This window comes from Dipodomys ordii, unplaced genomic scaffold (assembly GCF_000151885.1).
Source record: "Dipodomys ordii isolate 6190 unplaced genomic scaffold, Dord_2.0 Scaffold15, whole genome shotgun sequence".
NCBI lineage: Eukaryota > Metazoa > Chordata > Mammalia > Rodentia > Heteromyidae > Dipodomys > Dipodomys ordii.
Window position 1 is genome coordinate 14,473,882 of NW_012267231.1, and position 27,291 is coordinate 14,501,172.

General features: G+C 43.9%; 2 protein-coding genes across 7 annotated transcripts in view; one reads left to right on the plus strand and one right to left on the minus strand.

Moving 5' to 3' along the window:
* The window catches only part of Myo9a (myosin IXA), a 159,077-nt gene extending 142,838 nt beyond the window's left edge, over positions 1 to 16,239 (minus strand). For all 5 annotated transcript variants that reach the window (XM_013012069.1, XM_013012070.1, XM_013012071.1 and 2 more), the window contains exon 1: positions 16,155 to 16,239. The gene's annotated coding sequence lies outside the window, so the exon portion shown is untranslated. The remainder of the gene's footprint in view (positions 1 to 16,154) is intronic.
* Positions 84 to 19,870, plus strand: Senp8 (SUMO/sentrin peptidase family member, NEDD8 specific). Of its 2 annotated transcripts, XM_013012073.1 has the most exons (3): positions 84 to 287; positions 13,640 to 13,745; positions 18,975 to 19,870. In XM_013012073.1, the coding sequence occupies exon 3, from the start codon at positions 19,011 to 19,013 to the stop codon at positions 19,647 to 19,649; it is 639 nt and encodes a 212-aa protein (XP_012867527.1). In that variant the 5' UTR covers positions 84 to 287; positions 13,640 to 13,745; positions 18,975 to 19,010; the 3' UTR covers positions 19,650 to 19,870. The 2 variants fall into 2 exon arrangements, with proteins under 2 accessions (XP_012867527.1, XP_012867526.1); XM_013012072.1 differs by lacking the exon at positions 13,640 to 13,745.
* The last annotated feature ends 7,421 nt before the right edge of the window (positions 19,871 to 27,291 follow it).

A 27,291-nucleotide genomic window follows, 5' to 3' on the forward strand; every position in this document is an offset into this window, starting at 1 on the left:
CGCCCGGCCCCGCCTCCGCACGTGACGCCGCCGAGGCGGGCAGTCTGCGCGTGCGCGGGCACGCCTCCTCCCTGGATCCCTCCGCCCTCAGCTTCTGTTCCTCACCTTACGGCCGAAGTTGGGAACTCCAAGCTCCACACTCTACGGAGTCAGCAGTGTCGCAAGTCTGGGAATGGTGGTGGGGAGGGCGGGGGAGGAGGGAACTCTGTGTTTGCGACCGTAGCGCTCACTTTCCGGCTAACACCGAGGTGCCTGAAGCCTGGCTGAGGTGGTGAGGCCCGGGTGAGGTAAGACGCCTCCCCTCCGCTTGGGTTTGTCCAGTGTGTGGTTTGTCCCACGTGTGGCGCGCCTTTCCTCACACGCAGGTTCTGGCGCCCTCAGTTCGGGAAACTGAGTCTCGAGGGTAGTAGAATAAAGAAGTTATAGAAAACGGCCTCAACAGACCAGAGCAACTTTCACGGAAAGTTGAAGAGGGACGCCGTGGTGGTCACCTGGGGAGAGTCCGGAGAAACGGCCCGGTGTAATGGGGACAAGGGGTGGAGGGACTTAAGTCGGGGTGCTGGGGGAGGGGGGGCAGGGTCGCAGGTGGCTGGAGGGTTCGAAGAGTTTCGCGAGTTTATGGTACGGGTTGTTTGCGCGAGTCTCCCGGACGGTCTCCCTGGCGCCCCTCACCTGGGAAGGTGGGGAGAGTGAGCTGTCACCTGTAGATTAAGATTCTGGGCTGGAGCTGAAGATGCTGTCGAGCAACACTGAGTTGGGAGAATCCAAAGCAGATTCCCATCAGGTTCCCCCCGCTCCCCACCTCTCCCACCTAGCCCTGCAGCGCGCCGCCCCTCGCCGCCTTCTACACGCGCTCGCGCGCCCTCCTCCCTGCCCCCCACCCTGGGCTCGGCTCCGGCCCCGCCTCCTGCCGCCTGACTCCTCCCCCGCCGCCGCCGGCCGGCTCCGGCCCCGCCCCCTGCCTCCGCTCGCAAGTATTCCTTTTCCATTCATTCCGCAGACTTTTCGCTGAGTGGGTTCCACGCCTCAAGTGCCCGATACAGAAGCGAATGGTGACAGGGTCAGCTTTTTGACAGCGCAGTCATTATATAGGACGCCCTTTCCACTTGTAGCTGAGGGCATTTCCCAGCTGACTTTCTCTAGAAGATTTGTTAAGAGACCTAATGAGCCGTAGCTGGTCACAGAAATGGGAGGGGAGTCGAAGGAGACAGGACAGTCCCTGGTGGGGAGGGAGAAGGAGACAGAGATGAGGAACTAGAATGTGGGCCTCAAGAATGTTTTCTTGCCGGGCGCCCGTGGCTCATGCCTGTAAGCCCAGCTACCAGAAGACAGAGACAGGAGGATGGTAAATTTTAGGCTAGCCCTTATTACATAGCAAGTCTCTGTCTCAAGAAAAAAGAAAAAAGTGGGAGTGTAGTTCAGTGGTAGAACACTCATCTAGCATGAGTAAAGCCCTCAGAACAATCCTCATTACTCAGGGAGGAAAAAGATGGGAGAGGCTATTATGCACGAAATATACCATAGAACCCCGAAGTGAGTGAGGGAGGCCCAAAAATAGCATCAACAACACAATGGTGATTTTGTTTTGTGCTGGTACTGGGGCTTGAACTCAGGGCCTCTCAATCTTGCTCAGCTTTTTTGCTCATGGTTGGCAGGCTCTTACCCCTTAAGCAGGCTGTACCACTTTCAGCCTTTTGCTGGCAAACTGATGAGAAGAAACCCGAAGACATTTCTGCCGGAGCTGGCTCCAAACCACGATCCTCAGATCTTAGCCTCCTAAGTAGCTAGAATTACAGGCATGAGCCACTGGCGCCCAGCTGTACATTATATAAGTACTTATTTATACCTTGAGTAACATGTAGCAGCAGAGCTAATTCTGTAATTTCAAAGTAGTGATAAGTATAGGATATATTTTGAGATACCTGCAACTACTTTATGTGATACGAAAATATCAGATTTCCAATGGTAATAAAGTCATAGAACTGTGAATACCACTATAGCTTATTACTACACTTTATTGAAGAAAAGGCTAAATTTTACCCAGAGATAGTTAAAACAAGCAGCTTATATGATGATTGAAGTTCATAGAATTCTGAAATTCTAACCACATCCTCGTGTATGGATCCCAAGTTTTAAAATAATGGTTTTAAACTAGAACATCATAGATCAGATCTGGGTTTGAGAAAGATGACAGAGCACTGTTCACTTCCCAGACTCTCTTTGGGTGGGGGGTAGTAAACTGGCTATTTTGTTCTGTTCTGCCTTTACCTCTGGAGAAACAGCTCACAAACCTGTTACTAACCCACTATTGACTGACAGACCTGCATTCATTCATGTGTATGAGGGAGTGGTCCTAGGATATAAATCAAGATAAGTCAGAGCTATTTGGGGGGAAATCATTCTTTGGTAGTACTTAATTTGGTAAACAATGGAGAGTTGGGGCTGGGAAGGTGGCTCAGTGGTAGAGTGCTTGACTTGCATGCATGAGGCCCTAGGTTCAATTCCTCAGCACCACATAAGCAAAAAGAAAAAAAAAAAAGCCGGAAGCAGGGCTGTGGCTCAAGTGGTAGAGCACTAGCCTTGAGCTGAAGAGCTGAGGGACAGCGCCCAGGCTCAGAGTTCAGGCACCATGACCGGACCCAAAAAAAAAAAAAATGGAGAGTTGTTCAAATGTTTGAAGAATAATAACTGAATCTTGAGAAGAGGCGGGAGAGAAAGAGAGAGAGAGAGAGGTGAGGTTGATTGGAACAATCTTATACATGCGTGGAAATGTAACCAAGAGATTACATTTCAAAAAAATTTAGCTAATTTTTTAAGCCTGAATCTTGAAATGATAATCTGCTATCAATGTACTTGCCAGTCTAAAGAAACATAGGTGGAAGAAAATTATACAGCTTTTCACAAATCATGAGCTGAAGTATTGGGGTCAGCTAGCATCCTATGTGATCAAGTGGCAAGCCCACTCAGTTTTATAAGTGGAAGTATTGGTGCTTCATAAGTCAGTGGAATACCTCATAGAGGTTGGAAGATTTTAGGCCTTTCTTGATCAAATTCCATTTCTACTTGAGTGAGTCATTCGTTTCTGCCTTTTTAAGGTCCGGACACCTCTCTTGACAATTCTTAAAACCTCTTGGATGACTAAAACTCACTAAAAAAAAAAAAAGGAAAATGCACACAGCCCCATCTTTAGAAACTAGGAAGACTAAATGATGTGAAAACTGCTAAAATCCCATCTAGTTACCTAGATAATGTGCTTATTAAGCACATGACTCAGAAACTTGAATCTGGGGTTTCAGTATTACTAATGCAAATGAGTCATGTAAAAGTTACTTCACTTCCAGAACCTCCAGCATCATTAGCCTGTGTTGTCTTTTTACCCATCACATGATTAGAAGCCCCTAGGGTAATATGGCTCCATACAAACTGAATAGGCAGGGCATGCAAGTCAGTTCTCTATCTTTGACCTTCCCTCTTTTGGAAGAGGGACCATGAAAGAAGTCTTAACTGAAAGCAGAAATCATAATTTAGGAAGTTCATTGAGAGTTTTTTCTGCAAGTCCCTTCCTCTGGCATTTAGATCATAGTCTTGCTACCTCGCAGACTTGTCTCATTTATACTTCCTACATCAAATATCTGTATTATAGGTATGAAAACCTTAGGCCTACCTTCCTTCTTTATGACCAATGAGTAAAAGTGGTCTGAGACTTAAGTTCCTTCAAAGTAGGAGTTTAAGGATTTCTGATCTTAGCTAATTTTCTCACAGCTGTTGTCGAAATAACTTGGGACTTTATATTAGCAGCTACAACTATTGCTTGTTGGAAATATTTAGCCCCATTGAATAATATATAATTCAAATTTGGTCAGAAACCCAATAGTATTGTTAATTAATTTAAAGACTAATTGGTGCTGGGCGACGGTAGCTCACGCCTGTAATCCTAACTACTCAGGAAGCTGAGATCTGAGGATCACAGTTCAAAGCCAGCTGAGGCTGAAAAGTCCGTGAGACTCTTATCTCCAATAAACCACTAGAAAACCAGAAGTGGTACTGTGGCTGAAGTGGTAGAGCTCTCGCCTTGAGCTGAAGAGCGCAGGGACAGTGCCCAGGCCCAGAGTTCAAGCCCCACAATTGACCAAAAAAAAAAAAAAGACTAATTAGTAAGGCAGAAAGTTCTATATATCATAACTGGGTCCAATTGGACCCTCTTTTATGCTATAATGAATTCAAATTCTTTATTTCATAAAATATTTATTAATCCATGACTATATGTCAAGCACATTTTTGAAACCCACTAGCTAGCAATTTGTAGTGGCAGTTTACTTCCTAACTACCTTAGAAAAAAATAACTCGCCAGAAATACACAGGATAAATAAGATTAAAAGTTGATGACTTTTTTTTAAGCCAGGCACAGTGGCCCACACCTGTAATCCTCTCTATTCTGAGACAGAGATTGTGAAGATGGCAGCTCAAGCACTATCTTATCTATCGAGCACTACCTATCCATAAGTATACACTTATCCTAGCTACACTGGAAGAGTACGTTTGATTGACACCTTATTATAAAGTCATTTGTCAAATTTTTTCAACAAAATAAAATCTGTAAGAAACACTCCGTATACCCCAGTTTTATAGTAAGGAGAAAAGGTGTGATGCCACTATACATGAAACCCTTGAGGTTCGAGAGGCGTGCAAACAATAAAATTCTTAGCCTGGCCCATGACATCTAAGCCATTGATGGCCAGGACCAGTAACAGTAAAATGGAGAAGTCCTCAAAGGTCACCTGGTCTGATTCCTGGGCCCACAGCGTGACCAAATGGTATTTATGCTAATGCAGCATTTTTTGTACCAGGAAGTGTTTCTGCCCTTTTTAGGGGAGAAGTAAGGGGTGGGGGGAGATCCTGGGGCTTAAAATCAGGGCATGGTTGCTGTCCCTGAGCTTTTGTGCTCAAGGCTAATGCTTTACCACCTGAGCCACAGTTCCATTTCCAGCTTCTTTCTTTTCTCTCTCTCTCTCTTTTTTTTTTTTGGTAGATTAGAGATTAGAGTCTCACAGGCTTTCCTCTCCTGACTGGCTTTGAACCACAATCCTCAGATCCCAGCCTTCTAAGTAGCTAGGATTACAAGCGTGAGCCACTGGCACCAATAGTTTAAGTTATTTCTAAAAATTGAGAACATAACCTGTTGATGATAATTTTGTGTTTATAGAAGTTGTGCAAAATAGTTTTTTGGGGTTTTTTTTGCCGGTCCTGGGGCCTGAACTCTGGGCCTGGGCACTGCCTCTCAGCTCTTCAGCTCAAGGCTAACACTCTACCACTTGAGCCACAGTGCCACTTCCGGCTTTTTCTGTTTATGTGGTGCTGAGGACTAGAACCCAGGGCTTCATGCATGCAAGCCAAGCACTCTACCACTGAGCCACCTTCCCAGCCCTGCAAAATAGATTTCACTTACGTATTTTGCTCTAGAAAAATATTCACTTACACTTCTCCAGTTTGTCAGGCATTGATAATAGACGGGTGAGTAAAATCTAATCCTGCAACGTGGAGGGTTGTACAAATCTTAATGGTCATTTTTGCCAGTCACATCATACAACTCTCCAGTGATTCAGGCTTAGTGTTAAGAGGAAATAACTAATTGGGGGAAATTGAAACTGAAAAAAATACGGCTCAAACTTCCTTCCTGAAAATATTTCTGCTTATCCTGCGGTGAAAAGTACCTTTGTTATTGGAGGTGGTTCTACTTGTGAAAGCATAAAGGGAATCATACGTGAGAAGTTGGACATAATCTGCTAATAAACATAAAATATCACATAGTTTATAAATCTTCATGTTTGGAATCATTTTTCCCCCACAGAAGTAAGACTCAGTGGGAAGACAGACATACTTTAGGTCAGAATAAGAGTAAGAGGAGGGCTGGGAAGGTGGCTCAGTGATAGAGTGCTTGCCTTGCACGCATGAGGCCCTGGGTTCAATTCCTTAGTACCACATAAGCAGAAAGAGCTGGAAGTGGCACTGTGGCTCAAGTGGTAAAGCACTAGCCTTGAACTGAAGAGCTGAGGGACAGCACCGAGGCCCAGAGTTCAGGCCCCACGACCAGGGAAGAAAAAAAAAAAAAGGGGGGTGGGGATGGTTGGAAAGGTGGCTCAGTGGTAGAGCACTTGCCTTGCATGAGGTCCTGGGTTCAATTCTTGAGTACCACATAGAAAAGGCCGCATGTGATGCTGTGGCTCAAGTGGTAGAGCGCTGAAGAGCTGAGGGACAGAGTTCAGACCCCACAACCGACAAAAAAAAAAAAAAGAGTAAGAGGAGATCTTTCTAATTCTCAAAATGGAAATAATTGTATTTGCTATTTATAAAAAGGAGGGATCCTGGGTTGGATCCCTAGCAGTGCAAAAGGAAAAATAACAACAGGAAGAATTAAGCAGATTGCCAAAAAATCAAAAGAGCATTATTCCTATTCTTTCAGATTTAGAAATTTGTAAGATCTTAGTAACATTCCTTAAAAATAAGGACGTTATTTTTAAAGTTGTGAAGGTGCCAGGCACGAGACACGCTCCTGGAATCCCATCACTGACAAGCTGGAGACAGAAGGATCAGGAATTCAGGGTCAGCTTGGCTACACAGTGGAATTCTGTCTCAAAATAATAAATCTGTTAATATTTTAAATTCTGTGTGTGGGGCTGGGATGTAGCTCAGTGGCAAAGTGCTTGCCTAGCAAGCGCAACGTGCTGGGTTCGATCCCCGGTACCAAAAAAAGAAAAGAAAAAATAAATAAATTCTGTGTGTGTGTGTGTGTCCTGGTACTGGAGCTTTAATTCAGGGCCTAGCATTCTCTTAAATTTTTACTAAGAAGGGTGTTCTACCACTTCAGCCACACCTCCAGTCCAACATCTTAATTGGAAATACGGCATTTCTGAATTCTTTACCCAGGCTAGCTTTAAACCAAAATCCTCAGATCTCAAACTACTGGGAAGCTTTTTTTTTTCCTGTCTGTCTTGGGGCTTGAACTCTGGGCCTGGCTGCTATCCCTCAGCTCTTCAGCTCTACCACTTGAGCCACAGCACCACTTCTAGTTTTCTGGTGGTTAATTGGAGATAAGAGTCTCAGACTTTCCTGCCTAAGCTGGCTTTGAACCTTGATCCTCAGATCTCAGCCTCCTGAGTAGGATTACAGTTGTGAGCCACTGGCACCTGGCGAGAAGCTATATTTTATATAATTGTCCTATTCAAAGCACAGAATGTTTTCCTTTTTTACCTATCCACCTATTTTTGTTTTTTGGTGTTTCTTTTTTTTTTTTTAACAAGGTGTTGCTATAACGCCCTGGCTGTCCTCATATTCACAGTTCTCTTGCCTCAGCCTCCCAAGTATTAGAATTCCCATCATGTACACTGTGCCTAGCTATGTTCAAAGTTTTAATCTTTCTAAAATCTAATTTGATATAAGGTATCATTTGTTAATGAGATGATTAGCAAGTTGTCCTGGTACTATTTGCTGAAAAATTTATCAAGCATATTCCAAATGTCAGCACATAGACAAGGTGCTAAATGGGTATTCGGTAACAAAAAAAAGTTTTTCAAGGTAGTTCATGGACAAAAAGTTTGGTAAATTAGACCAAAACAGTTAAATAAGTTTTCCATTGCTGAATTTTTGTCTAATCCTCCTATGTGCCTGTGTGCATTCTCAATCTCTACTAAGGAGTTTTTTGATTTAGCACCTCTCTAAAGCTATTTAACCATGTGATTTTTTTTTCTTTCAAGAAATATCTGTGAACGAAGCTGAGGATATATCATGCATGAGGCCCAGAGTTCAAAAGAGAGAAAGAGAAGCCAGGCGCTGGTGGCTCATGCCTATAATCCTAGCTACTAGGGAGGCTGAGATCTGAGGATGGTGGTTCAAAGCCAGCCCAGGCAGGAAAGTCCATGAGACTCTTATCTCCAATAACCCATCAGAAAACACAGAATCAAGATGTAGAGCGCTAGCCTTGAGCTGAAGAGCTGAGGGGCAGCACCCAGGCCCAGAGTTCAAGTTCCACAACCAACAAAAAAGTGTGTGTGTGTGTTTGCGTGTGTGTGTGTGTTCGCGCGCGTGTGTGTGTGTTCGCGTGTGTGTGTGTTCGCACGCGCGCGCGTGTGTGTGTGTGTGTTCGTGCGCATGCATGCCAGAGAGCTAGAGAAAAAGACCTTTGAAAGCCTGTTGCTACTTAAATACATAAACTTCAAAGTGCTCTGTCACACTGGCCACATTCTGGTACTCTGTATGCAAGCAGTCAATAGTCACACGTGGCTCATGGCTTGTGGCTCCAGTCTTGAACACTGCCAGCCGGGAACCTTCCATTATCACAGAAGTCCCACTGGACAGTCCTGCTGTCACAAGGAGCGTGCAGAGGAAATAACTTTAAAACACTGGGATAATCCAGAGTTTTCTCCCATGGGTTTGTTTTTGTTTTGTTCTCTTGATTTATCTGGTTCTTTTAAAATATCATGCCGTTTTGAGTCACAGGGCTTTTCGGATTAACTAGTGCAAACTTTTCGATTTTTCTGAATATGATAGTGAAATACTAAGGGACTTTGAGCAGGTGATGGACAGATCTCACTTAAAATCTTTCCCTTTTTTTGTCTTTTGGGCCCTGGGGATTGAACCCCAGACATTGCACTTGCTAGGCAAGTACTTGGCTACTGAGCTACATCCTAGCTCCCTCAGTTAAAATCTTAAGCTGGAAGAACATTAAGGAAACCACAACTGATCCTATACTACCCGGGGTTAAGAATATTAGAGTACTTGATGAAAAGGATATGACCATCTCTATGTTACAATCATCTGTTGTCATTATTATCATGGGGACACAACTCTGATGGTAAAAAGCCAGTTCAGCCAATATTTAACCTCAGATGGTTATGAATTTGCTGATATGCTCAGAGAACTACAGGAGCACCACTCTCTAAGGAGTTCTGGGCAATGGGCTGTATACAGAGTGGCTCAGTAAAAGTTGTTAAGGATCTCCCTCAATCAGAACCACTTGGGGGAAGAGGAGCTGCTTTCATGGTTTCTCTAAGCCTCTTCCTCCTTAAACTGGTCACCAGGGAAAGTGCATTCACTCGAAGGTTTAAAAGGCATACCAACAACTGGAAAAGCAAGGGATTAATATCAGAATATCACCCATAGCGATAAAAATTGTTTTCCCAGCCCTCCAGTGCTGCCTTCTAATTCTCTCCTGCCTTGTTTACCACACACTACTACAACAGGCGTGGACTGTTGATACCATCATTGCTGGAGCTGTTAAGCAATCAAGTTTCTCAAGACTATTAAATGATAAGAAATGTAGTTACATATATTATTACTGAACATAATGCCAAGTTGAATGTCCATCCTTTAGCTCAAGATAAGCATAATCTGGGAAGAAATATCACAGTTTGAATATTGTGTCAAAAATCTTTAATGCCACAGAATATTGTTCCCTTCATTTGATAATTAGGGCTTTCTGGTGTTTCACAAATTAAGGATGGTCAGTTTCACAGACTATCAGCTATAGCACTTGGAGTCGCAGTAGTATACCAGAATACACTGGGAGGAGTAAATATTGATAGAAGATGCCAGTCATTGAAAGAAGCAGCCTGTCAAGCTGAAATTGAGCTGCAAAGATTCACTTCCAGGAAGATGTCAAGAGAAATCACCAGTTGCCTGGGCAACCTGTGATTATCGCAAATGCGGATGTACAGCCACCCTCCCCTTGTTCAAGCTGACCCAGCACAAAAAGCTCATTTCTAGGAGCCAGACAAGACTCAAGAAAGTACACATAACGATAGACTTCTACGATCTGAAACATGGGTTCTTCCACACAAGAAGGATGACCAAACACCATGGCCACCAAATTCCTCAGGGTCAGACACAACACTTGCCAACCTACACACAAAAGTCCAAGTGATGATCAGCGTGAAGACATAAATGATTTTCTACCTAGCGACCAAGAAGATGCTGACCCACAACTGGATGGTTAGTGATGAAGTAGAATCTCAACATACATCGCCCACACCAGGAACTATGACTGAACTGGTGATCCCAGATGTGTTCAAGGGCAAGTCATCACAAGGGTTAGATCCCGTCAGAGAGGAACTCCCCATGGGAGCACACTGTACACATAAACCTTATTATGCCATTATGTTGACCAACTCACTTTTAGGCAAGGATATTTGTACTTCAGAAATGGCTCTACCCAACCTCCAGGTCCTCCACAGATGTCATAAATGAACATGGCCAGGTTTTAACAATGCCAGAGAGTCTTGGAGACCACGAAGCATGGGTACCCTTTCTACCAGAAACTAATGAACTTAACACATGTGAAGTCATAGTCCATGGGGAAAAGAAAAACATCATGGACATTGGTCCATATGAAAGGAAGTACATTTGGCATTTGCAGATTAGGTCCATTGACATCCAGAGAGAGGGAAAAATCTTTCACGTATAAACATTATCTGAGTCTGCTTCCACACCTCCATTGTGAGCCTGCCCTATCACCAAAGATTTCAAACACTACTGATTTCCACACATATATTTTGTAGTGCTGCATAATTTTGATACAATTTTTTATACTTTGTGACTTTCTACCTTTTTTTTTTTGGTCAGTCATGGGGCTAGAACTCTGGGCCTGGGTACTGTCCCTCAGCTCTTCAGCTCAAGGCTAGCGCTCTACCACTTGAGCCACAGTGCCACTTCCAGTTTTCTAAGTGGTTAATTGGACTTTCTTGCCCAGGCTGGCTTTGAATCGCAGTCCTCAGATCTCAGCCTTCTAAGTAGCTAGGATTACAGGTGTGAACCACCATACTCAGCCCCTTTCTACTTTGAATCATAATAAAACAGAACATTAAGGGGAAAAAAATCTTAAGCCATTATTCTGACTATGGAATATTTACTGGCAAGGTCACTAGTGGAAATAAGGAGACCCGTTAGGCTCAGCCAGGCATAGGGTGAATCGTGAAGGATGGGAGACGCAAGGCAGGCCTGGGCAGTCAGGACTCTGGAGCTATTGAATCAAGAGGACTCATCATCATCTGGAGGTGGGAATGAGGTACATGGGAAACTTTGCCTGTATTTCAGGCAGTGTGTGATCATAGATACTGCATTTAGACTCAGCTATTTAGAACACATTTGCATATTCAATACAATTTGAAATAATAACCAAAGGGAGTAAGCAGAAATACCTCTAGAAAATACTACTATTCTTTGTTTTTGTTTTGTTTCTGGTGCTGATACTGGGGCTTGAATTCAGAGCCTGTGTGCTGCCCCTTCAGTTTTTTACTCAAGGCTGGCACTCTACTACTTGAGCCACAGCTCAACCTCCAAGAAATTACTATTAACCTTTATAATCTTCACTTAAAATGGGCAGAGTAGCTATATATATGTATTTTTAGGGGGGAGGGCCCGTTCGTGGGGCCTGAACTCTGGGCCTAAGCACTTGTCCCTCAGCTCTTCAGCTCAAGGCTAGCGCTCTACCACTTGAGCCACAGTACTACTTCCGACTTTTTTCTTTTTGCTTATGTGGTGCTAAGGAATCAAACCCAGGGCCTCAGGCATGCAAGGCAAGCGCTCTACCACTAAGCCAACTTCCCAGCCCAGAAGCTATATTTTGTAGTGCTTTTAACCATATAACTTAATAAGGATGTGTCACTTTTATTAAGGGTAAGAGAATAAATGAAGGCTGAAATGCTAAGATAGTATTTTTCTGTTTGGTTTTACCATAAAACAAATTTTACTACTTTACTCAATGGCCCAGAAGTATACTTTCCCTTAAGTTATAAAAATTGCATAATTTATAAAATCCTTGTTAATTTAAGACCAATAAATATTTTAACCACATAAAATATTTATACATATATAAAATAGCTCATTCTTATTTATTTCTACTATAATATTTCCAGCATTTCTATTTATTAAAAATCCAGATTGAGCCTGGCACCGGTGACTCACGCCTATAATCCTAGCTGCTCAGGGGCTGAGATCTGAGGATAACAGTTCAAAGCCAGCCTCGACAAGAAAGTCTGTGATACTCTTTTATCTCCTATTAACAACAACAAAAAAAAATCTGTAATCCCATAACAGTGGTCCAGAACAGGAATCCATTTTTCTCTAAGAAGCCCAGCACTAAGTATTTTAGGCCTTGTAGGCTACTCTGTTCTTTCCTGTAGGTCAACTATAATCAGAAGCAATATGTAAACAAAGGATCATAACTTTGTTCCCATAAAACTTCATTTACAAAAATAGGCCATGACCCAAATTTGATCTTCAGCCTGTCCTTTTCTGACCCTTGGACTTTCTAGAAAACCGGACTTTTTAAGTATTTCTTGTTTCTATAGAATTGCAGGATTCAAGTTTCAGGAAATATGACAGCATAAACTTAGAATCATAACATGAGACTGCCAAATCATAGAATGACGTGGAAGCCTCTTTAAAATACAGTTGCCTAGACTATACCCCACGTAACAATCATGTGTGCCTTCTAAAATGCCCATGCATGATTCTGCCATGCCTGTCAGCCAGAACCAACATTTATCTGGTCCAGACCCCTCAGTTTACAGAGGTACCTCGTATTTAGCAGCTGAGTCAAACAACTGGTTAATTGCAGATCTGAACTGAGCCCCAGGTATGCAGATTCCCATCCTATAATGCTTTTTGCTTTCTTTCTTTTTTGTGGGTCCAGGGCTTTAAATGGGTGTCTGAGCACTGCCCTTGAGCTCTTTTGTTCAAGGCTAGCCCTCTACCACTTAAGCCACAGCTCCACTTCCAGCTTTTTGGTGGTTCGTTGGAGATAAGATTCTCACAAACTTTCCTGCCCAAGCTGGCTTCAAACTATGATTCTCGGACCTCAGCCTCCTCAGTAGCTAAGATTACAGGTATGAGCCACCGTGCCAATCTCCTATAATTTTTTTTTCCTACTGATTCTGAAGCTTCTTGCTTATATCAGCAGGTAACCCAAAGGGCTGCTATTGAATTTTAAGTTTTGTTATCTTCTGTAAGGGTTTTTTTTTGGTAAATTTCTTGGCTTTCTTGGTAACTACTAGTTCAGGTGATGAGAATGTAACTTGGTAGGAAAGCCTGCCTAGCATGCTTGTGGCATATCTCCAAGACCCCCAAAACAAATTATACAAACTGTCTCTTTCTTCCATGGAAATTAAACTTATATTTAGGAAGCAGTCTACTATGTATTCAGTATTAACTTCATTTAGCTACACATGTTGGAAGATTCAGTAAGTGAGACCCTGTAATCATGGGGTTTGGGTGAAAGAACAGCATCATACTTTCTTGTTGTCTCTGCTTTAATGTCAGCTGGACAACAGGCTGCCTGGGGTTTCATTATTCCTTTTGTTTTTGTTGTATGTTTCCAGTGCTGGGATTGAACCCAGGGCCTAGAACATACTGTACATACTGTACCCCAGCCTGGCAGATGCACTCACTCTTACATGCAGATGAAGTGCCAGAGCACTTGTGCTGTGGCTTACTCGATCTTCAGGGTCCACTCCCAATGCAGGCCACAGGGACGGAAACTAGGTTTGTATTTATTTTAGAGAGTCTGCTGTCTAGCTAGCCACAAGCCCAATGCTCAATTCACATGACAGCCCTGTGAGTCCAGTTTTATTACAACCATGTTTTACAGATAATATGAGGCCCAAAGAAGATGAATAATAGCCTGCAAGAAGCAAGGGCAGAGCCTGACCCCTACTACCAATAGCTTAGACAAAAAAAATGAAATGTTACCAAAGGTGAGTACTGGTGGGTGGCTCATGCCGGTCATTCTAGCTACGTAGGAAGCTGAGATCTTGGGCAAGAAAATCCATGAGACTCATCTCCAATAAACCACCAAAAAAGCAAGAAGTGGAGCAGTGGGGGCTAGGGATGTGGCTTAGTGGTAGAGTGCTTGCCTTAAACAAAAGAAGCTCAGGGACAGTGCCTAGGCCCTGAGTTCAAGCCCCAGGACTGGCAAAAAAAAAAAAATGTGGAGCAGTGGCTCAAGTGCTAGCCTGGCTCAAGTGCTAGCCTGGAGAAGAAGACACTCAGGGCTGTTCAAGCCCCAGGACCAACACATTTAAAAAAAAGAATCTTTTTAACCAAACAAACAAAAGGTCATTGTCTTCTCTACTCAATGCCTTTCTTGACTTTCCTCAGCCTAACTTTCCATCCACCAAGACCCAGCACAAACGAATTTTTTTTTTTAAGTAATCAGAGGTCATAACAAAGCACAAAAATAAAGTAACAGCAGGGATGTTTGTTCCCACAATGTTGACTCTGGAATGAAAATATCCTGAAGACGGTAGAGATGGTGCTTGGTTCTGTTGTTAGGGCTCCTTCCCTTACCCCCCTTAATAGCATCATCTTCTAGTCACCCCATTTGGGACACTCTAAGCCTCCTCCCTTCTTTTGTGGAGGATGCAGGGTTTGAGACCAGTTGCCAGTCACCATGTAGCCCAGGCTAGTCTCAAACATGTGGCCCTCCTTTCTCATCCTCCCTTGTGCTGAGATTACAGACATATACCACCATACCTGGCTCTTTTTCTTTAGGTCAGTTGTGGGGCTTGATCTCTGGGCCTGGGCGCTGTCCCTCAACTCTTCAGCTTAAGGGGAGAGCTCTATCACTTGAGCCACAGCATCACTTCCAGTCTTCTGGTAGTTTATTAGAGAAAAGACTCTCACAGACTTTCCTGCCCAGGCTCACTTTAAACCATGATCCTCAGATCTCATCCTCCTTAGTAGTTAGGATTACAGGCGTGAGCCATTGCCACCCAGCTACCTGGCCTTTTTTGTTTGTTTTTAATTCTCTCCTACCCTCTCTTCTGATCGCTTACTTACCAAGTTTTACTGATTCTTTGTATACAATCATATCTTTTCATCCTTGCCTCTCCATTCCTCTACTATTTTCCTCAGGTTTGTCATTAACTTCCCACCTTTACTCTCAAGAAAGATCTAACTGGGCTGGGAAGGTGGCTCAGTGATAGAGCGCTTGCCTTGCATGCCTGAGGCCCTGGGTTCGATTCCTCAGCACCACATAAGAAAAAAACCGGAAGTGGTGCTATGGCTCAAGTGGTAGAGCTGAAGAGCTGAGGGACAGTGCCCAGGCCCAGAGTTCAGGCCCCACGAGCGGACCAAAAAAAAAAAAAAAAGAAAGATCTAACTGATCTCTTCAGTTTTTCTCCTTACTAATTCTATCTGTTACGACTGGTTCTTAGCCTTTAATCCATAACATTTAGTTTATAATACTCTTCTAACTCTTAACTACCTGCCACTCCATTGTAACAATACTAGATTACCCAAGATTCTCTGCACTTTGGACACGTTCCTTGTCCCTGCCTCCTGAATGCCATTCTTCATGCATCCCACTCCACTAAGATTCAACTGCCCACTCCCAGGCACCTTTCCTCTGAATGTCCATGCATTTTACTTTATTTTTTGCCATTCCAGGAGCTTGAACTCAGGCACACTGTCAGGGCTTCATGCATGCTAGGCAAGCGCTCTACCACTAAGCCACATTACCAGCCCCTCCATGCATTTTATATTGTGCTGCCTCTGTGTGTGTGTGTGTGTGTGTGTGTTTGAACTCAGGGCCTCACACTCTGGATTTTTTTCCTTCTCAGTGATGGCACTCTACCACTTAAGCCACACATCCACGGCTCATGGACTTTTCTGCCCAAGGCTGGCTTCAAACTTCAATCCTTAGATCCCAACCTCCTGAGTAGCTATTTTGATTAATCTTTTGTCTTCATGCTGTATGTTTAAAACTCAACATAAAAGCTATTTCTATGGGTTGGTTTTTTTTTTCTGATGGAGTTGTTTGTTAGATTTTTGTTTGTTTTTTCCAGTGCAGGGATTTCCAAGTTCCTGCATTTGCTACACAAGCATTCTTCTCCCTGAGCTATATGCCCAGCCCACCAAAAAAAAAAATTGGGGGGGGGTGGTCCGGTCATGGGGCCTGAACTCTGGGCCTGGGCGCTGTCCCTCAGCTCTTCAGCTCAAGGCTAACGCTCTACCACTTGAGCCACAGTGCCCTTCAGACTTTTTTCTTTATGTGGTGCTGAGGAATTGAACCCAGGGCCTCAGGCATGCAAGACTAGCGCTCTACCACTGAGCCACCTTCCCAGTCCCACAAAAATTATTTTTGAAGAAAACAGTGGCCTTACCTGTGGGCGCTCCCCCCAAGGTGAGATGACTGTCTATTCCAGCACTCTTCTTGTAGGCTGCCATCCCTAGCTGCTAAGGTGTGGATCTGATTGGGCCAATGTGCAGTGTGGCCTTTGCCACTGTGCCAGTATTCGCTGAAGGTGTGAGGCATCCTGAGACCCTCGTTTGTCCTTATAATAACTTGTTCCTCTCTCGATATTCAGCCGCTCTTCACCCAGAGAGGGCCAGCAAGCCCAACACCCATCCTCGACCACATTACACTCTCTAGAGTGTCACCTGCCACCACTGCTCGTTAGTAAAGGACATTACTGGAAATAATAGTTGTATCAAATCACGGCGTCAGTCACCAGATATCACTGTGCACCTTGCTCTCCTTTATGGAGATTTCTTAAGAAAGAAAACTTTCTGACCTTCATACAAAGAATGCTTTTGCCTTTCCTGAGCTCTGCTTTCCCCTTATGGACATTGTGAATGTTTAACCTAACCCTCTGGTTCACTTCCAAAAAGTTTAGAGCCAAACCTGTGGCTCACCTGTAACAAATGTGCTCTATGCCTCATTAACTTCATTCCTGACTCCAGCTTTGTGTCTCTAGAGTCAGTCTCTCTCTCTCTCTCACCCCCCCTCTCCCCCTCTCCCACTCCTTCCCTTACTCTCCCTCCCTCCTCCCTTGAGCCTACTGGATAAGCATTCATCTCTGAGCTCTACTCCCAACCCCTGACTATTCTTTCTTCTTAATTCATGTCATCTTATGCCATTTTATAAGTATATATGTTTTTTTCATAAACAACCCTGTATTGTTTCTGAAGTTGTTCACACTATACTATATGTACACAAAATAATCTTGGATACATTTTATTTAGGCCATTTCCTTTTTAATTAAAGGGTACAGGCCTGGGATGTAGCTTGGTGGCAAAGCGCCTGCCCAGGAAGTGCAATGTCCTGGATTCGATTCCCGGTACCAAAAAAGTAAAGACCAAAAAAAAAAAAAGGATACACCTATTTCTTGTATACGTTTTGGCTAGGTTTTGGTTAATGGAAATGGTATACCACAAAATTTTTCTCTTATTTTAATAGTGCAACTAAGTGATAAAATAGCCTTTTGCTGGCCAGATTTGCTTAAATTGATAACATAATTCTAGCACTGTTATTTTTATAGCTGTTTCAGTTTCCTTACAATACGCTTTTGTTTTATTCTCTCCGTCTGCACTACAGTTTGTTATTGTGTGAGTTTTAGAAATATTATACTGTCAGCTCAGTGCCTTGCAGTTAACTGTTGAGTCTCAAAATATTACATCACCTACACTCATCAGACTTCCTGTCGTTGTTATCATTCTGCCCGCACGCTAATCCCATCAACAACTTCATCTCATTCCAGCCATAAAGGAACTATTCTACTATTTAGACAAGTTAGTATGAATGAATATTTGTTTCCAAACCTCATTTGCTTCGATTGTTTTGGAGTCCTGTCCAGATGTTCTGATTATTTTACTAATATCGACTTTGCATAAATATTATTTGTACAGCTTTTTAAAACTATACACGACTTCAAGCACAATTCTGTGAAGTCAGTGGTATGACTGAAGCTCGACCCAGGTCTTCCAATTCCTGTGCCATGCTTCCTTTCAAAAAGTCAGAAAGAATGCCTATCTTGCATTATGAACATTACAGTCTTACCTTAGCCAAGATTGAAAAAGGAAAATGACTAAACGCATGGCATCACTTGTATGCATAGCTGATTCCAGAATCAGCAACGAATTTCATCCTACCACTTTCATGATTTTCTGTTCTTAAAGTTATTGTGCATGGGCTGGGAAGGTGGCTCAGTGGGAGAGCACTTGCCTTGCTTGCTTGCATGCATGAGGCCCTGGGTTCGATTCCTGAGCACCACATAAGCTAAAAGAAAAAAGTCGGAAGTGGCGCTGTGGCTCAAGTGGTAGAGTGCTAGCCTTGAGCTGAAGAGCTGAGGGACAGCGCCCAGGCCCAGAGTTCAGGCCCCCACAACCGGACCCCAAAAAAAAAAAAAGTTACTGTGCTTTTGGATGTGTGTGTGTGTGTGTGTGTGTGTGCGTGTGCGTGTGTGTGTGTGTGCGCGCGCGCGTGCGCATGCATGTGCGCACAGGCGCCAATTTTGGGGCTTGACCTCAGAACTTAGTCACTGACCCTGAGCTTTTGTGTTCAAGACTGGCATTTTACCACTTGAGCCACAGCTCCATTTCTGGCTTTTCTAATAGCTCATTGGAGATGAGAGTCTCACAAGACTTTTCTGGCTGGCTTTGAACCATGATCTTCAGGTCTCAGCTTCTTGAGTAGCTAGGATTACAGACATGAGCCCCTGGCTGTTACTGTGCTTTTTCTGGACAGTTCTCATGGCTGTCACTCCACTGTGGAAGGAGGAAGCAGTATTTTAGCTTCTCTCTTGAAAGTGAATGTTGAAATGGAAACTATTTCTCTTGGTAATTAGTAACTCTTTGTTTTTTTCTTCAGACCCTTTGGATTCATCTTTAATCTAAAAATAACTTGCTGTTCTTAACCCTACATATTCATCCAAGAGTCAAAATGCATTTACTGCTGTGGTGTCTGGTAAAACATCAGCCACAGCTCTAATCAGCCTCTGCACTGAAATAGAAATTTTAACCCTCAGACTTAAACTGCCTGCCCGAAAAATCCCCAGTGGTTCACACATAGCACCCAAGCTGGAGTTGCTTCGCCAGGCATTATTGTGGTTAAACACTTTGCAATTCCATTTAGTACCTCGGCCTTGTAAGAGTCACCTGCTGTCATGCTGGATAATAAACCCTGTCTTCTGCCTCTTCTTCAGCTCCCGAAGCTCCCGAGCTAGGCCCTGCTCTGTACAATGGACCCTGTGGTCCTCAGCTACATGGACAGTCTGCTGCGCCAGTCAGATGTCTTGCTTTTGGATCCCCCGTGCTGGCTCAATGACCACATCATTGGCTTCGCCTTTGAGTACTTTGCCAACAGTCAGTTCCATGACTGCTCGGACCACGTGTGCTTCGTCAGCCCTGAGGTCACTCAGTTCATCAAGTGTGCCAGCAGCACGGCAGAGATCATGGGGTTCCTCGAGCCCCTGGGTCTTTCCCACAAGAGGGTGGTCTTTTTACCCATCAATGATAATTCCAACCAGGCAGCGGGGGGAACCCACTGGAGTCTGTTAGTTTATCTCCAAGACCAAAATAGCTTCTGTCACTACGATTCCCACAGCAGAAGCAACTCAGTCCACGCAAAGCAGGTAGCAGAGAAACTGGAGGCTTTCTTAGGCCGAAAAGGAAACAGACCAATCTTTGTGGAGGAGAAAACAGCTGCTCAACAAAACAGCTACGACTGTGGCATGTACGTGGTGTGCAACACCGAGGCCTTGTGCCAGAACTTCTTTCGGCAGCAGCCTGAGACCCCGCTGCAGCTACTCACCCCCTCCTACATCACCAAGAAGAGGAAAGAATGGAAAGATCTCATCCTCAGACTTGCTAAAAATTAGTCACTGAAGAATCTTCACCCCTCTGGACATTTCCTCTCTCCCTAGTCAGTGGATGGCTGCAGTTCTCAGTGCCTGATCTCAGATGCCAAGTAAATGAAAACTGACTGACTGCGCTGACCTTTTTTTTTTTTCTTTTTTTGAAATATGTCATCCTTTGCATTGTCCTAATGGAAGTTTCACTTTAACCTCGACTTGAGAGCAATAAATTCTTTGAAAATGTCTTCTATACCAAAACCTTAAAACAAACTTAACATTTACTACACACACGGTTCAACTATGACTTTTCTTACTGTTATGAAATTAAGTCCCTTGTGGTTTCCCTTATCCACATTGGCTTTTCCAGAGGAAAAGCAGCCATCTGTAAAACAGATCAAAATATGAAATCTAGGAGACTGCCAGAAGAAAACCATAGAAGAGCCAGGAATTTGGTGAGCAGCCTATAGAATTAGAGAGGTCAATTGGCCTAACTTCATAGAAGGCCTAAACGTTATGAAAAGTGGTTATTCAATTCTACAATGTCTCTTCCATGTACCATCCAAAGGCTTTTCTGGCTATTAGCATAATGTTTACAAATGTTTGATAAAAATGATGTTGAAGCCAGGCGCCAGTGGCTCACACCCATAATCCTAGCTACTCAGGAGGCTGAGATCTGAGGATCATGGTTCAAACCCAACCCAAACAAGAAAGTACATGAGATTTTTATCTCCAGTTAAACACCAAAAAGCCAGAAGTGGAGTTGTGGCTCAAGTGGTAAAGCACTAGCCTTGAACTAAAAAAAAAAAAAAAAAAAAAGTTTAGTGATAACACATAAGCCCTGAATTCAAGCCCTAGGACCTGCACCCAAAAAATAATAATAATGTTAGCCCATCTTTAATTCATAGAATGTCTTTAAGAAAGGGAAAATCTTGCCAGGCATCGGTGGCTCACACCGGTAATCCTAGCTACTCAGGAGGCTGAAATCTGAGGATCACAGTTCAGAGCCAGCCTGGGCAGGAAACTCTATGAGACTTTTATCTCCAGTAAACCTCTCAGAAAACTGGAAGTGGTGCTGTGGCTCAAGTGGTAGAGCAACTCACCTTGAGCTGAAGAGCTGAGGGGTAGTGCCCAGGCCCAGAGTTCAAGCCCCATGATCAACCAAAAAAAAAAAAGAAAGAAAGAAAGGGAAAATCTTGAATAATTTCCTTGAAGTAAATAACTTCATTTGCTTAGTGAGCCAGAATGACTTGGTACCCTGAATTAGTAAGTGCTTTTCTTTCCCTTGTCTGCAAGGCATTCATTCTCCCCTTTACAGCCAAGAATTTTTTGGTCCTAAAACTCCTGATAACTTCCAAAGATTAGCTGTTGAGGGGCTGGGAAGGTGGCTTAGTGGTAGAGTGCTTGCCCTTGCATTCATGAGGCCCTGGGTTCAATTCCTCAGCACCACATAAGCTGAAAAAGCCGGAAGTGGCACTGTGGCTCAAGTGGTAGAGCACTAGCCTTGAGCTGAAGAGCTGAGGGACAGCACCCAGGCCCCACGACCGACCAAAAAAAAAAAAAGATTAGCTGTTGATTTCTGCTTTTTTGATAACCAGCTTTTACTCTTCATCTTAGGTCTGGCAGAATCATTTTCTATTGTGTTCTGGTGACTTCAAGACCATTATTGTGTCTGAAAGTTAGAGGTTGGGGGGAGGTTGTTTGTTTTGTTTTGTTTTTCTGCCATTTCTGGAACTTGAATTCAGAGCCTGGCCATTGTCCCTTATTTTTTCCTCTCAAGGTTAGTGCTCTACCACTTGAGCCACAGCTCCACTTTCAGCTTTTTTTTTGGGGGGGGGGGCAGAGAGTTAATTGGAGATAGGAGTCACATGAATTTGTCTGCTTATGATAGCTTTGAACCATGATCCTCAGATCTCTGCCTCCTGAATAGCTAGGATTACAGGCATAAACCACAGTACCTGGCAGGTTGGTTATTTTATTTGTTTTTGTCAATCGTGGGGGCCTGAACTCTGGGCCTGGACTCTGTCCCTCTGCTCTTCAGCTCAAGGCCACTCTACCACTTGAACCACAGCACTACTTCCAGCTTTTTCTGCTTAGGTGGTGCTGAGGAATGGAACCCAGGGCCTCATGCATGCAAGGCAAGCGCTCTACCACTGAGCCACCTTCCCAGCCCCAGCTGGTTATTTTTTAACTCCAAAGGGTGAAAGTGACTTCTCACCCTTTCACTTACTTCAAAATGCAGGCGATGCATTTTTAAAATGTGGAAGGAACCAAGGGCATGTAGAAATACTAGCTCTCCAAAACCACTGATTTTTTTTTCTTTAGTTGTTTCAAATAATCATCAACAGGTAAATTGGGAACACATATTAGTTTCTGTTCCTAATGAAAATGAGATTGCAATCTCATTTTGAAACCAAAGGTTTACTTCACCTATAAAACTTATTTCAGCCTCCTTTCCCCCCAGCCCTCATAACCCAAAATAACCTCCCCAGCGGTGACCCACAGAGAAAGAGACTCAGTTCCTTTTAGCCAAGAAGGGGAAAACACCACAGTGTAAAAAAGTACAGGTTGCGTAGCAGGCCTGAGTTGAACAGGAGTTAAAACAAGTCACAGAGAAAGCTACAGAAAAACGTTTCCATTTCATGTCATGGTTTGGATAAAAAGAAGACCTAATGAAAGACGGGCAGGAAACGATTAGGAACTGGTAATCAGCCACAGAGGTAATGAAGGCCAGCAAGTGGAGCTACTCTGGTCCCTGACTGGCCACCGGAGTTGGTAAAGATAAGAAGGTGCAATTCTGTTTCAATGACTGTTGACTTAGGCTGCTGGTCTAAACTTGAAAGAGTCAAATCTTCCTGGGGAGAAGTTGTCACATCTTTCTGATAAAGCAAAGTCTGTTTGCTTAAATGTCAAGATACGCCCACTTGAGAGTTAATGCAACTAAAAACAGTCTTTTCTAGTTCCCTAAGATTATCCCAGGAGTAAGTTTCTTTTTGTTTTACTTCTAACTCAACTAAGTCCTTTAAGAAAAAAAAAAAGATTGTAAGGTCTCACTTACCCAAATATGTAGCTTGGTTGGACTGTATCACATAAAACTAGTTCTGTCATTTGTAAATGTTACTATTAGAAATGACAGGAATTTGAGCTGACTTGGAGTATTGCACTTTATACTCTAAATGCCATCAATCCTGCACCTGCTCCACCATTCGCTGTTACTCTTATGTGATACAAAATAGGAAAAAGGTCTTTTAGTGGTATTGTGTCTAAATACTTCTTAGGGTCAAAATGATCCACTCTGAGCATGGTATAGTGGTATATGCCTGTAGTGTCAGCACTTTTTATGCTGAGCTGAGACAAGGATAGTAAGTCCAAGAAGGGCAGTGTAGGCTATATAACAAGATCCTAGCTCCAAAAAGAAATGAACTATTAGGCAAAATACAACCTCACAATATTCAAAAGGAAACCAGATTATTAAAAGTAGGGTTAGAATCAAATTGAACTACTTTGCTTTTCAAACTTCCTGTTGTATTATCCTGTAACCATGTTCACATTTGTCCCAGTCTCAGTATGAAATTGAGAATGGTCAGCATGTCTAAACCCAACTCTGGATGGTCATTAAAAAAATAACATCAGAGCTTTGAGCTGAAGAGCTGAGGGACAGTGCCTAGGCCCAGAGTTCAGGCCCCACAACTGGACCCCCCCCAAAAAAAAATAGCATCAGCTACTTTTAGGTGACTCACACCTATAATCCTAACTACTCAAGAGGCTGAGATCTGAGGATCATGGTTTGAAGCTAACCTAGTCTGGAAAGACATTAAGATTCTTATCTCTACTTTGCCACTTAACATGCCAAAGTGAAGTTGTGGCTCAAGGGTTAGAGCACTAGCCTTAAGTGAATAAGCTCAGGGACAGCACTCAGGACTGGAACAAAAAAAAATAGTGTCAATGTGTTTTCTGTTTTATTACTGTCTAAATCACAAATATTTCCACTAGGTATGTAGGGGTTATTTATTAACAAATAATTTATGAGGTATAGCAGCACTGGTCCTAACTAGATAAGAATAATTTTAAATTTACCAGTAGATCATATTTCTGTTAATGGTTTATCCTTTTATTTTATTTTATTTTGGGCCTATGGCTTGAATTTATGACCTGGGCACTGTCCCTCAGCTTCTTTTGCTCAAGGCTAGCATTCTTGAGCCACAGCACCACTTGTGGCTTTTTGTGTGTACATGGTACTGAGTCAGAACCAAACCCAGGGCTATATGCATGCTAGGCAAGCACTCTACCACTAAGCCACATTCCCAGACCATGCTTTATCCATTTTTAATATAATTTTCTTTGAGAATGGGTCTTGCTCAAGCTATACTATAATTTTTACTATATCCATATTTACTGTGCTTTTGTTTCAGATAGATATTTTTTATTTATATAATTTTACTATATTTACTAGCATATACTAGTTGTATGCCATGATACTACCATACATATACTCAATATCCTCCAATCAACTGAGTGGTAAAGTTTCATTGAGGTGTCTCGGTTACATAGTTACTAACTTCTGCTGAAAATGTGGGTTTTCTTTCAGCACTTTTAAAATAGAAAAGGAGAACATACATAACTACAGAAATTTACATGCTGTGGTGTGAGACCTGTGGCAGTTTTAATCAAATCTAAGCTACCGGTGATAAACTTAGAACCTGGGGTAGCCTGAGACACAGAGCCTCTTCTGCAATCTGAAGGGAGTGTGTTAAGGCAGATGCTGTAAGGATGAAGGTCTGTGTAAAGCACATGACAGAGACTAAAAGAAACACGGCCTCCCTTCTGCACTGCTATCAAGTCCTGCCTTCAAGACTTAACAGCAAGTGCGGAAGTTAGTTTTGTATCTCCACACAGTCAAATAGCTGTGTCACAAATGGCCTGATGATACCAGTGGCTCATGCCTGTAATCCTAGCTACTCAGGAGGCTGAGATCTGAGGATAGAAGTTTGGAGCCAGCTTGGGCAGGAAAGTCCACCAGACTCATCTCCAGTTAAACACTAGAAAACTGGAAGTGACACTGTGGTTCAAGCGGTAGAGCACTAGCCTTGAGCACCAAGAAGCTTAGGGACAATGCCCAGGCCCTGAGTTCAAGCCCCAGAACTAACACTAAAATAAAGAGAAGAAGAGAAAGGAGGGAGGGGAAACTCAATTTCCCACCATCCAGACCCTTGACTCCTGGTTGGGAACAGCCTTGTGCTCCCCTACGTGACATCTGGTCGTGTCTGAAGATGATTCTGGTTGGTGCAAGCAGAAGTTGGATGAGCACTGGCCATGAGCTAAACATCTCACACAGGATAACCCCCCACCCCAATAACAGAATTATCCAGCCCAGAATATCTGTAGTGCTGAAGAGATCATGATCTAGAGTTAAGAAACCATAATCTAGACAAGGAGGATGGGCTAAAGATTATTCGTTATCCACCATGAGCACCATTGTCTGGCCAAATTTCCTGAACCATCATTCCTAAACTGCAGCGACTCTAGGAACTCCTCTGTCTGTCTGTCTGTCTGTTTCTTGCTCTCTCTCTCTCTCTTTCCCTCTCTCATAGCTTGAGACTTAGACTCTCAAGGACCTTGTCTTTTTCCGTATCTTCTCTGCAGCAGTAATTTTCTCTTTTTTTTTTCTTTTTCTTTTTTTTTGTCAGTTGTGAGGCTTGAACTCTGGGCTTGGGTCCTGTCCCTGCACTCTTCAGCCCAAGGCAAGCGCTCTACTGCTTGAGCCGCAACACCACTTCCGGTTTTCTGGTGGTTAATTGGAGATAAGAGTCTCACGGACTTTCTTGCCTGGGCCGGCTTTGAACCACGATCCTCAGATCTCAGCCTCCTGAGTAGCTAGGATTACAGGCGAGAGCCACCAGTGCCCGGCAGAATTGAGATTTAGAGCTAACCCAGACATACAAATCTATGAGACTCTAATCTCCAAATAACCACCAAAAAGGCTGGATATGTGGCTCAGGTGGTAGAACACCAACCTTGAAATGAAAAAGCTAGTAGCAGCCTGCGTTCAAGCCCCCGTACCAGCACATACACACATGCGTAGGACCGTGCACACACTCTCATACAGAGCCAGGTATGCAGTTAAGTGCTCAGAAAACCATAGCCTTTGTGATATCTCTAGCAGCACACCCCTGACTCGGTACGTCATAACTTGCTTAAATGTAGTCCTGTGCTCTAGAGATCAGGCCACTCAGAAGAGCCTGGTATTTGGAACAAGCAGCAAAGAAAAGTTTCCATCAGAAATCCTATACCCAACGAGCATGCCTTTGTGCCACCCGGAATCCGAAGGCTGTGGGTGTCACGTTTTCCCAAAGCAATGCCCAAGCTGCCCCTTGGCCATGGACACGAGCCACCAAGCAGCTTCTAACTATGCCCGCTGCAGCCTAGTTTCCAAGGCTGCCAGCTGGATCAGACACCAACATGCGGCCCTCTCTGCTTTGCCCCCATCCCATCCCAAGTGTTTGTGTTCAGCCTGCTGAGGACGTGGAGGCCTGGGCCTGGCCACTCCCCAGGCTGAAGAGAGCAAGAAGCCAATGGAGGCATCACATTCCAAGCCTCCCAAGTTTGGCTTTGGATCAGGCACTGAATGGCATACAAGAAGGAACATTCCAGAAAGCCAAGGAACCCTGCCAACACAAAGGCAGCCCAGCCGGCCAGGCCCTGCTGGGCGCCAGGTGCTCCTCGTCTTGCAGGGGGTCAGATGGACAGAGGGGGGCACTCCTGTTGTTCTAGGTGGTTTAGTCCAGAGGCGTCCTGGCCTCCCTCTATTTTGCTTTCAGATGTAACTGTTAAATTCCAAATCTCAGCCAGGTACTGGTAGCTCACAACTGTAATCCTCACTGCTCAGGAGGCTGAGACTGAGAATCATAGTTTGAAGCCAGCCCAGGGAAGAAAAGTCTATGAAACACTTATCTCCACCAAAAAGCCAGAAGTGGAGCTGCAGCTCTAGTGGTAGAGCACTGGCCTTGAGCAAAAATGCACAAGAACAGCAACCAGGCCCTGAGTTCAAGTCTCAGGACTGGCATATACACACATACACAATCAAATCTCTCTGCTCTGGGGTCCAATACAAGTTAGCTGAGTAAGGCAGGAGAAGGAGCACCCGCTACCACCTTGAAATTACACCGGACAGGCCCAGATGTCTCTTACTTGGGTGCTGAAAGAAGTAGCCACTCACAGCAAGGAGGTTGGGGTGGGGGCCCGCAAAGGAGCAGCTGAGCTTCCTGCCCTTGTCCCTGAGTTGATGAGCATACATACACACTTCATCCCTGCCTGCTCACCCAGCCTTCCCACCATCAGACCTGAGAACCAGAGGAGCCAAAGAATTCAGGGTTTGAGCTGCTTCATTGGAAAGGATCGGCCTCTGAGCCTGCTGACGTCCATCCCCTGGGAAGCAGTTGGCTGGACTTGGAAGAGGCCTGGGCCTGTTTTCACCCAGATCTGTCTCTTGACAGCAGAGAAGGAAATCTTCTTGCCGGACTCTGCTGCCACCTAGTGGAAGAATTACCATCTCTTCCTCAAAGAGCCAAGACTAAGGATTGAGGCAAAGCCAGAGAAGTTTCTCTCCTAGGCTCTGAGCCCCAGCTGCTAGGAATGGATTGCAGCATGGAAATGGGCTGCAGGAGCTCAC

Coding starts and splice junctions, on each gene's coding strand:
- Senp8 (XM_013012073.1), top strand. CDS start 19,011: ATGGACCCTGTGGTCCTCAGCTACATGGACAGTCTGCTGCGCCAGTCA.